Source organism: Onychostruthus taczanowskii, unplaced genomic scaffold (assembly GCF_017590055.1).
Source record: "Onychostruthus taczanowskii isolate IOZ18803 unplaced genomic scaffold, ASM1759005v1 scaffold26, whole genome shotgun sequence".
NCBI lineage: Eukaryota > Metazoa > Chordata > Aves > Passeriformes > Passeridae > Onychostruthus > Onychostruthus taczanowskii.
Window position 1 is genome coordinate 7,959,585 of NW_024499906.1, and position 12,340 is coordinate 7,971,924.

Genomic DNA, 12,340 nt, shown 5'->3' on the forward strand with positions numbered 1-12,340 from the left:
ATACAGACTATTGTGAAAAGCACCAACAGCAGGGAGACAAAACCCAGACCTTAATTTAAACTCTTCTTGAATATGTATCAATTATGTTATTTAAACTGGTCATTTTCAAGAGGATGCAAACTAGGCCAAGAGCAACAAAAGCACCTCCAGAACTGAAGTGCTACAGAAACAATTCTTCCATCCTCTTCACAAACATCACTAGAAAAAGAATCAAAATGCTTTAATCAAACAGGAGATGCCAGCTCTGAATGGAGGAACATATGGTTTTTGGCACTTTCCTATCTTATGACAGAAAGTGGCCTAGATCATTAAGTTCAGAGATATATTTGTAACCCATGGCAGAAATGCCTTTTGAATAACTTACTCCCAAGGACTGGGAACACAAATCAGCAAGAATTACCACCTGCCAAATATTCTGTGTGAGGGTACAAGGTTTATGGAGGTTTTGGTATATAAAATGGGCTGTATTGATGGCCAGTGCCTTAGGAAATTTATCTAAGCCTGTGGACACAAAACTACTGATCACAGAAACAAGAAAATTCACCAGCTGGCCATAGCAGTGCTGCCATAATCCATCTGTCATAGTCCACTGCCAGCTGAATGATGCCCGATGAAAAAAAATCAAGCAAAACTTGATCCCAAATACCTTAGCAAATTCTTAAGACAAAGTATGAGCTGGGCAAAACAGGCAGAGCATGGGTCTTATTAATTCCAAGTATCACATGGAATACCTATCCCCTCTTAGAGGAAGAGAAACACTTCTAGACTTCATTCATCCTAATATATTGTGTTTAATGATGGAGTAGCAGAATTTCAGATATTGGGTATAATCTAAAGGTGATGTGGTGGCTTTGTCTACAAGTTCTCTTCTGCCCCTGAGAACAACCTTTGCTCCAATTTATTCACAAAATGTTCTCAGTGACTTTAAGCTTTTTTAGTGTACACTGGGTGTCTAGATTCATCAGCTGGGTGTTAAAATAGATGAAAACTAGGATTTGGTGTAACCATATGAAAAAAGTTGCATACATTTTTGCATGCAGTGATTATTTGTATGCATCCAACAACAGAACCATTTCCAATAGCAAGCAGAGTACAAAACACACTGGAGCACGCTATTTCCCCAAACACAAGTTTCTAATGCTGATTCCCTCACTCCAGCTCACAGAATCACAGAACTCTTTTCTGCTTGTGCTGCAGACTGAGTGTATCTCGGTGCTGCTGTATACTCTGAGAACATAGAGTCAATGATGGCACGTACAAATTTTCACAAGCAACAGAAGGAGAAAATTCTGCTTCACTGCTCTGACATTGGAAACACTGATGCAAAAACTCCAATATATTCACTGAATTCCCTGAACTGCTTTTCAGTACTGGAGTCAGAAGAAAAATTACTGCACCAGGCAATCTCTGAATCATTGCTTTCTGTAACAGCACTAGAAAAAAAGGCTTGTCAAGCTGGAGTCCCCCCACCAAGCTGAGTGACAAAGCAGTATTGTTAGGCACAGAAAATTTGATGACTTAAACTCTCATATGAGAGTCCAACATTGGAATAGCCATGGCTTAAAGTATGTCCCCTATGAAGAATCTTCAGTGACTGCACAGGTCACTTCTGGAGTGTAAATGATGGATCAGTGGTAAAAAAAAAAAATAAAATAAAAAATTCAGGTCTTGCATGAAATAGGTCTTGCATGCCCTATTTCATATATTCTGTCTTCAAGTGAAAAGGGAACATTCTTCTTTCAACATTCTTTCTTGCGTGTTTTAGGCTTAAATTTTAAAGTGCTGTATGCCCCTTCCACAGCTTTGGGCAGGTACATGGGATGCCTTTCCAACCTTTTCCTAGAGCCAGTGGTTCTCCGCTGGCTGTTTCTTTGAGATTGCTTAGCTGCTTGGGCAGTATCTTGTGAGTATCTCCGGGGAGCACGCAGGATCCAGTTTGAATGCAAACTGTGTTCACTCGTACTGGTAGCAACTGAAAGACAGAAGATAATCTGGGGTTAACAGTTTGTCAGTGACATTTTTATCTGCACAGTCAGGGAACACAGCAAGGGTTCTTGCTGGGTCCTTCCTGCAGGTAAGATCAGGAGACAAACCTTTTCTCACTGCAAGATATCACTTGGGATGGGATTCATTTTATCTAGAATTTCAACACCTGCAGCATAAATATGTATGTGAGAGCTAGTCCCTTCAAATACACTCCTTAGGCATTGCTAAAATGTCCTGCTTCTATTATTTTCCTCAGTCTGAAGCAAAGGTGAGAAATATCTATAGCCCTCTGCTGATTATACAGGAGAGATGGTGACCTTAATTGGCACATCTTCATTTCTTTGGGCAATCCCATCCTTTCTGATGGAAACCTCCAGTTATTTAGCCTAATCACCAAAAGACTTATTTTTTGATAGTTGTAAAGGAGTCACCCAGCCATTTCTCAAAAAAAAAAAATTAAGAAAAAATACATTTACGCTTTCTATAGTTCTCCAAAGACAGCGTGAGGTAGATATGCAAGGGTGAATAGGTGAGACCTGAGCAGAAGGCAAGCACTACTCCAACTCTGCACACACTACCTTTGCCAGGTAATGACTGCACATAAAATAGTTGCACCCATTCAACAGGGAACAAGTGACATACTACTGTAATTTCACATATTGCATGTAACGGTCCTAGATTTGGGAAGCAAAACTAGAAGACAACTGATTAATTAAATTAATTAATTAAACAAATATTATCTCACAATGCTGTTCCTCCCTCTGCACCCCAAACCCCATCATATTTGACTGTACCCTCTGCACCCCAAACCCCATGATATTTGGCTGGTTTATACTGCACCATCAAAATCGACATCCACATTTGGCAGGCCCACGTCAGGAACTCTCCTCCACCTCTCTGAATCCAGGTCTGCAATGACTGAGTCGAAGAAAGCTATTGCTTCTCTTACATCTGAACTGGACTGCGGGCCTTTTCTTTCCATGGATGACTGTTGATCAGACAAAGGAGAAAAAAGTTAGCCAAGGGTTGGGCACAATGATTTCTTAATGAGCAAACTGTATATGAAACATGTCTTTGATGCCACACTTCAGGCTGCCAGAAAAGAAATACGGGTCGAGACCACTCCACAGTGTAGAAATCAAAGAAAGCAGGGCAGCAGTCTAGCAAATATCCATTCTGTTGCATGTTCAAAAACAAGTACCTTCCACTTGGATACTACTGGCCAGGTGTTCCAAAATCCCTCAGAATCCACACAGCAGGTCATTTAATTGGGTGGCTAAGTGACAGCTGGGCTTTTTGGCCAAATTTATTCTGCCTAGCACTAGGCTTCTAAAGAGCCACACATTAGAAATGTAGTCATGTAGGGCTCCTTCTGTAATTAATGCTGGCCTCCAGTACCTTCAGAAGATGAGTCAGGCCTTAAGTAGGCTGAACCCTCCTCTGCAGGCAGCTCTTTCTCTCAGCTGAAAAGGGATTGAGGGGTAAATTTGTTACTAACATAAGCATCTTATTCAAATGCCTAGGTTAGGTGAAATTAATCCAGATCGAAATTGCTGAAGTCTTTTTGAAATTAAAAAGGATGGTGTGTGCTAAAATGTGAGTCATTCAACACTGTGATAATTCCCACAGGAAAGCCGGTTCCCACAGGAAAGCCACACTGTCTTGATGAAAAAGGAAATGCCTATCTATAAATGCTGAAGCTGTCATAAAACCTGGGTTAGGGATTCTGAAGGTACATATGGGATGAATAATTCCTGCCAGGTTCTACCTAATGAAGGGACATATTTCCTTGCTAGTCCAAGCCAGGTATATTGTCAGGCTGCAACACCAGCTCAGAAAATTACTACCCTGGGTTACAATGACAGAAAAGGATACGTGCCATGTCACACCTCTGAAGGACCAGCCTGTTCCCTGTTTTGTGGAGGCAGAGAGATGAACTAGCTGATTCCCCTCCTGACATTATGGGTTGATTGGCATTCTCAGAAGTGTTAAAAAATAGCTGCTACCACACATCTACTGGAAATAGTGACTGCTATTATGACTAAGCCTTTATTGGTTAAAAGGCATTTTAAAGGCATACCTATGTGCTCCCAGCATCTGATCCACCTCCATTCTTTTCTTCCACTAGACACAACTGGCACATTTTGAATCCATGGTCAGTCTGTAGTCCAGGACCCAGGGATCTTTGGATAAAAACTCCCATGGGGACAGGTTTGTCTGGACAAATTACCTTCCCATAAGTCATGCAGCAGGTCAGAGAAATAAGTGAATTTTCACTGATAGGTAATTTAATAAGAACCAGGTAGCTTAGGACAAAACCATTCAAGCCTGGTGATAACACAAACCTTGCAATCTGTGAGCATAAAATGTGTCGTTAGGAAGAAGAACAGTCTGAATCTTGTAAAAGTCTTCTTGATCTCTCCCTAATTTTTACAAAGCCAAAGGGGTGCAGCTGTGACCCTGGCCATTTGTGTTGGCAAGAATACCCTGCTGATATTCCTGTCTGTTTCCAAGGGGATGGGTAATGGAGTGAGCATGGCAGTCACTACCAGGACTGTTCATACACAGGGCCTAGCTGGCCAAACTCAGATGACAGCATTCTTAGCCTCAGACTGTAGGAGAGCCAATTGTTTGCCAGAAAACAAGTTGAGCTTTTGGTGTTTTTCTTAAGCAGTATTTTCAGCAGCACATCTCAGAAGTTCACAAACCATTCTGACATTCTGCTGTGACAGAACATCTGAATATGGCAGCAACATTATTTAAAGTCAACCTGGCCTAATCAGTAATTTCAGCCCTACCTCCCTTCTTCCCACCATCTCCATTATTATCCAGCTAAAAGACTGCACTGGATAACCTGTGAGTCTCCTGCTGAAGTCTTTTTTGCAGTCATGTTACCTAAGGAGATCATCCCACTTTCTGCAGTCATTTGTTTTGTCCTCACTGAATCAAGCCTAGTCAAAGTAAGCACCAAACTGTCTAGTGACATGCAAACCTATAAAGCTTTTCTTTCTAGGACACATGAAAATAGTCTGCACTAAAGATGATATTCCAGTTTCATTTTTGTATTTTCATTACAGTAAAGGGTTAAGAATTACACTGTCTAGAAATGACCCACCAACTTATTCATGAACAGAGAAAGGAAACCTTAAGAATTCCTCATGCCCCACATCCTACCAGTAGAGGTTGCAGTGATGCTAAATGTAGCACTGAAAAGTTAACTGACCACTCAGGAAAAAAAATCCTTTCTGTTTCAGTGAATTTATAATTATTTTGTGTTAGTAATTTTGTCAATAATAAGACTGCCATGAAATCCAGAGATTACCACATTTGTCAGTCATTAACAGCTATAAATAATAGCTGAAGGACTCCGAGGTATTTAAGTAGAATATCAGAGCTTGCTCTTTCATAACGTTCTCCATACTCTCATAACTTTTTCCTATTTTCTCTCTCCCAGCACTTGCCCCCCTCAAACATAGACATATACATTTCTTTCTATGACCAGTCATTCATTCCTAATTTTACGCTATTTAGAAAGAATCTTAAGGTATTAAGCAACACTTAAATTGAGGCAAAAGTAAAATGACTACTGGCTGAAAGCAATAAAGTAGAAAATCAATACAGGTGATATAGCTTCAATTATTTTGCTGCTTAAGACTAAGAACATGGCAAAAGTTCTTGGAAATTACCTTAGAAGACTCTTTGGAAGGAAGTGGAAGAAATGACTTTTTTCCAGTTTTAGATGATCTTGTGGATGCTGGAGAATCTGCAGCCATATGCATGGATTTCAAGTTATTGATATTTTCAAGATATTTTTTCCTCAAGGCTAGAAGATCCTGTAGGTACTTCAAGCAGTCCTGAGTCTTAGAGTACATCCAGTCTCTGTCTTCCTCTTTTGGCTGAAAGCAAGAGTCGATGCTGGTTGTACTTCTGCACTTTTTTAGTGGTTCACTAACTTTCTCCTGCTCACCTCCAAGGACATACATAGAAGTGCTGCGGATCAGTCTCACTGCAGAACCAGCGCCATCACTGTAAGGGATGTCATCTGTCACATTTCTTCGCTGGGAGTTGGGGTGAAATATAGAATGGATCTTTTTGAACATAATGTGTCACTTCCTCCCCTTTATACTTTTTCTCTTTCAGCTCATTAATTTCACACTAGATCTGGCAATCAGCAGCAGTTACCTTTGCCCTCAGCAGACAAAAAGAATTGCCACTTACTGTAATGAGGAGGGAAAAAACCCCTATGGCTGCACCAATTGTTTTCAGTCTAACATTGTGGGAAGCATGATGGTATTGCAGAAATGACTTTTCTATTCCGTTTGTGTCTGTGAAAGAGCTTTGTCCTTTCCTCTGTTTAAAATATAGTTGAGGAGGCCAAATAGCATGCTTTGACCTTTTGTTTGGCGTCTGGTCCCCATAAAAAGCATCAGCACAGTGGCAGGACTTCCCTTTCCCACGATTCCTGCGCTCTCCTGGGTTCCCTGGGCTCCGACTGCGGGCAGCGCTGGGCGCTGGCCGTGGTGCTGATCCGCTCCCGTCCGCCGCGGGGTGATGCCCGGGAAGAGCCGGCCGGAGTCAGCCTCCAAGGGAAAGTCTGAGTAGAGAGGAATAGTTTCTGCCGAGTCCAGCTGCTGAAAGAAGTCGCTCTGGGCTTCAGCCGGCAGTAACCAGGAGATGGCTTCAGCTACCTGATACCACAGCGCTGCCGGGAACCAAGCGGATTCAGATGTCAGGCTCTGTTACACTCAATACAAAGATGCCCTGTGTAAGGGATGCTGTAAAATAAAACACTCTTCCAAAGTATTCCTCTGGCAAAGTATTGCAAACAGAAACCTAAGAATTTGTGTCTTTCCACATTAGTTGCCCTCAGAGATTGGTGCAAGAACATTAAATACAGTGGGTTTGATGATTGATTTTTGGCTGAAAGTACTGAGAAACTTTGACTATTATTGGCATACTCGAGGCATGGCTAGTATTTGTGACTATGTGTCCACGTGATGTATACTTTGGAGATAAGCAGATAGTGAACTGAGGCAATCAAAAACAATTTAAAAGCAAGCAGACATGTCCCAAAGTGTTTTCAAAAGAGTTTGTGCAAAAGAGTTTTCATAGGTGATCCCACCCAAACATTGACTGCTAGAGAAAAAATAATTATTTTTAAATCAAATAGATATGACCCTGCAAACACCACTGAACAAATTTCTTCTAATGCCTTTGGAAGTGCTAATTGAAGGCTTAAGCACCCCAGCGTGAAGGATCTCAACAGGAAAGATAGCCTGGCATATACATTTGTGCCTATTGCTTTGGGAACTACAAAAACTAGACAATAAACATCAACCACAACCATCTCAAAATGTACCTTTTATTTATAGCTAAAGTTAGTATGTACTTATAACAACCAAGAATTGAGGCAAACTAGTTTTTGCTACTTTTTCTGCCTTCTAATAGTAGCAATTCCCATTGCAGCTGAAAGCAGCCTAGAGATTGTTCTGAAATATAGTCAGCTGTTTGGTGCCTAGTACTTGTATGGAGGTATTCCATTATTTATTCTCTCCAAAGGTCTACACAATCCTCCAGCTAGGTAACAGATTAAGCTGACTTTATGCTAGCATAAATCATTAGAACTGTGAAAAAAATATGAGCTTTCTCACCAGATTTACCTGTCTGAGGTAGATAAATTTTGGGTCATCGATACTAACACATAATAATTCCATCTACATATTGATTTCCTTTTCAGAGCAAAAGGCTGTAGATGGGTTTTAATACACTGTCCTGAGTGGGGAAGATAATTATCTGTCACAGCCATTTCAGGGGACTTGTTTACCAAGTTAAGAAAATGAGATTTTTCCAGAATAACCCTAATAAAATGTATTTAGATTTGCTACCTGGAATACTGGTCTTTGTTTATAGACATTATACAACAGCAGTGAGCCTCAGAGCACTCTAAGGCCTCTAAGTCAGGAAACCTATAAATCAAGAAAATCAGTGGAAATCAAGAAAATATTGATAAAGGCTTGAATCAGTAAGGTCATTGGGAAGTCCACAGAGAAACTGCTTACAGTATCAGATATTGCCTTTCAATTGCAGATTGATTTATAAATTCACCTGGGCTCATAAAGAGCTACAGGGCAAAGAAAAACCAGAACTAACCAATGAACCAGAAAACCCCCCAAGGTTCTGTTGATGAAACCACAGGAAAAGGTACACCTGTGAAGAGTAAATGTAATCACATATGCATTGCATTTGAAAGACATTTCATATGGGCCATAGCTTTTCCTACTCTTCTTCAACTAAATATTGAAAACATATGATGACATCTCACTAATTAAAAAAAAAAAAAAAAAAAAAAAAAAAAGAAGCTTTCAGGCTCTAAAGAGAGTTCTCTATTTCAAACATGTTCATTTCCAATTTTTTTTAAAGCTTTCTGGTCTAAAGAGAGTTCTCAATTTCAAACATGTTCATTTCCAATTTTTTTTAAAGCTTTCTGGGTCACATTCATTCTGTGCCAACATAAGTGTTATTCCCATTGTTCATGTTGTTGTTAAAATAAGGAAGTATTAATAAATGCATGAAGCAATACAATAACTGTATTATATAATAGAATTTTATTTGCAGTCATAAAAGATAATTTACAATTATTTCAGACATGAATGTTTTATTCTATGTTTTGGTAATGGGCAGTGAGACAATCTTTCTCTCCTTATTGTATATTAATTTGTTTTCTTCAGAGAATCTACTGTAATTTAAATAGCTCCATGGATATAAAAATTTAAAGGATGAAAGGAAGAATATACTCTACTTTGTTTTCTAAGAAGAGAAATGCCATTAGAAATGGTTTTTGAGATATTTTCCTGTAAGGTGTTTGCTTTTAAACATGTTTCTGGAGTAGTGTTTCATTTATTTATACTCAAACTCTCTTTCCCATGTACCTGTAAGTGTCTCTTTTTAAGTAAATAACAGGGCAATTATAATTCAGCCACAACCACAGATCACAGGTCTCTTCCCCAGCATTACTGCTGTGGACTGAATATGCTACTGTTATCCAAGACAGCTGGTAATTAAAAGTGAGGGTCTTATTCAAGAAATTACTTCCTTTTGCACAGACACTCATCAAATGCCAAATACAGCTGAAGAAGAAAATTTAATTCTCTTACTTCAAAGTTCCAAGTTCATGGGCAGCTATTAAATCATAAATAAAGACCTCCCAAAGAAAGAGCTTGAGAGAAGCAGATCAAATAGACCAGACTCATCACATAGGCTACACTAAATATTTAATGGCATCTAAGATTACTGGCTCTGACAAGGCAATGCTCACACCTTGCTTGTTCATTTGGCTACTTGAATCTGACTTCATTTATTCAGTTTTTTTTTAAGTCACTTTTTATCCTACTGCTCTTTTCAACAAGTCGGTTTCTTTGCAGCTACCAGAGTGACCTAAGTTCCATTTAACAACACCCAATCACTCCCAAAACTGTTTGGTTTTTTCCCTAGCCCTGGCGTTCTGTCAGCTCCTGATCCTCTATGACTGGATAGGAAAGTCAAGTTAGAAAATCCAATATATGCACTTTGTTTAACTAAATTAACTACACAGATGGAAAAATCCCCCATAAAATCAAATATGCAGATAAATACACTTAAGAATTTTTATCAATAAGTTATTTGTCAAAATGCATTTTTATCTCTTGAGTAACATGCCAACATGCATATATCTCTTTGCTTGATAGTTAAATTTCGTCATGACTGATACAAAGGAATGTCAAATCATCCTTGAAACAAAGTTCTGATTTCAAACAAGAAAATCTTTGATAAACTGTAGATGACAACGTATTCTTTTTCTGTCATAAAGTTTTATCAATCTGTTGTATCATATCAGTTAGGATAATGCATTTTATTATCTTTTAAAAATTTAAATTAGAACACTTTCTTTGTTTTTAAAAAAAAAAAAAGTTCCACACACAAAATATGTGAGTGGATAGCAAAGTTACTGAGGCTTGTGCTATTTTAGATTGTTCAGAAATTAGAGCACAGTTGTCAGTCTCTGGTGAACTCTTACAGGTCTATATAGCTGCATAAAAAGTAGATTCTTTGGACAGAGCTAATTGAGAGAGTCCAAACAGAGGAAAACAGAGTAAGCAATTCATTACAGCAAGAATCAACACTTTGCTCTCTAGTCCCTGACTATTTCATATATTCCCTTGAAGTTGTGCAAAGACACACACACACACACACACAACCTGTTAAATATTTAAGAGAAAGACAATAAATGCTGAAAATGCTGAGATCACAGCTCAGTTCTAAACAAAAATTAGCATCCCTGGCTGCATATGGTAGTAGTTATGACACTTAGTGTTTCGAAGATCACATATACTTGAAAACATGAGCTGGTGGTGCATTTCCAAATCCTAAATCAGGTGTTGATCATCAGTGCTTTTGGAGGGAGGCAAGAAACATCCATCAACAGAGGTGCAATACCACTGGTTCCCACCACTGGCTAAAAGGGAAGATGGAAGAAGAACTGACCTTGTTATAAAGCAAAGAGGAATCCTCAAGAATGGTTATATGTCTCTTTCAGCCCACAGAGGTAACAGTCCATTCTGCCTTCCCAAAACTTCAGTCAGGAACTGCTTGATATTGTTCCTCTTTTGGGAACTTCACAAAGTATGGGAAAGGAGATAAATTAGGATATCATGCATTTCAAACATCTATGACTGCTTCTTTGAGGCATTAAACTGGAGACATCAGTTTCTCAAGAATGAAGATAAAGATTTTCATTTGAGCTGATTCAGAAGAAAATGCAGTGAAATCTATTTGTTGCCCACTTGTCAATCTTGATTTTTAATGGTACATGCTTGAGCCATGTCAGACAACACTAACCTGTCAAACCAGCTGAGTCAGAACATTGACTCTCCTCTCAGAAGACGAGTAGGTTTTTTTGTAAATCTGGAACATCAACTTTCCATCTAACCTAAATTTTAATTGAAGATGGCTCATCATTTGACTTAGAAGGCATACACTCTCCATAAATTTCCACCACATGAAAAATTTCATTCATTGAACAGGTTTTATTGCAGCCTGGAACCAACAAAAGCAATGACTGCATTCCTACCAGGTATGAAAAAATAAAGAAATGCAAATTCATGCGCAGTAACATGTATGGAAAATGATTACACAAATGAGAAATCAATCCTTTTAAAAAAAATCGTTATTGTTGTTGTTGGGGAAGTTTTTGCATATATTCTGTAACAAAGCAATAAGATGAACGCTAGTGAAACGCACCCTGCTTCAGACCTATGTCTACAGCTGTTGTTTGGCAGCCTTTTCAGAGGGTGAGAGGTTACCACACTTATCCCCTGCTGTATCTAGCCTCCTCCTTCCTTTTGTTTCCTCAAACAACCCTGCTATCATTAAAAACTCCATCTCTGTGACAGGCTTGACAAGGGAACTTTGTCTTGTCTTCTGTCACACAGGGTCAAGGGAACAACCAGTTGGCCTTGCTTGTTTTGTTGGAGGAATTCATGTCCTTTTAGTGGAAACTCTGTTAGGACCTTTCAGAGCTTTGTTATTCTTTGTTGAATTAGATATTGTCTCGCCTCTTGAGTCCTTTGTTCCCAAGATGGCTGAAGAATTATTGTGATGTCCAGCTTGTTGCCTGTCACATCCATCACCCATTGATGGAGTCTTTGGCAGATGAATGTGATAAATAGCCAAAATTCCTTCATGATAGCTCAGTGAGGAAGGGAGGTTGTAAGCAGCAGTTCTTCAAATTGGTTTATAGAATGCAAACATTTAAATGACCTGTCTGTCTTGATCTCTAACTGGATCATCTGTTACTCATTCCAGTTAAATTCTGATAAACAATTATCCTGCCCACAAAGGATGTCCATAGGAGGACTAATGAAAGGGGACAGTGTATCTTTGGTAAGTCACAGGGCTGCCAGACTCCGTCAGTCATTCCCAGGCAAGGCCTTCTCACGATACCTCCAGACTTTTTCATAGGCACTTTTGGATCTTATCTCCTTCCTGCTCTGCTAACCCAATGAAAAAGGACAAAGCTAATTTAAGTGGAGAAGCAAAAAAGGAGCAGTTTGGCTGGGATGTCTGAGAAAGAGGGACTCAGTGCAAGTGAGGTATCATTTGAGCTCTAGAGAAAATGGAAAGACAGAAGAAATACATCTCCAACACTTAACAACCGTGGGGGTTTTGCATGTAAACTTTTTTTCCACTCATATTACAATGTCTCTGGAAAAAAAATAAACCTGTATATAATGTAAAACACAGCCTGCCCTATCCCTGTCCCCACTGGTACAACATAGTTAAGCAAAGCAGACTATTATCTTTGCTATGAGCTTCTTGA

General features: G+C 39.2%; 1 protein-coding gene across 1 annotated transcript; it reads right to left on the reverse strand.

The window, feature by feature from the left end:
* Positions 1-1,739: 1,739 nt before the first annotated feature.
* On the reverse strand, positions 1,740-6,086 carry CUNH13orf42 (chromosome unknown C13orf42 homolog). Its single transcript, XM_041407264.1, has 3 exons — positions 5,673-6,086; positions 2,827-2,974; positions 1,740-1,972 (listed from the first exon to the last, which is right to left on the reverse strand). Exons 1-3 carry the CDS (start codon positions 6,084-6,086, stop codon positions 1,740-1,742), a joined length of 795 nt encoding a protein of 264 aa, XP_041263198.1.
* Between the last annotated feature and the right edge of the window lie 6,254 nt (positions 6,087-12,340).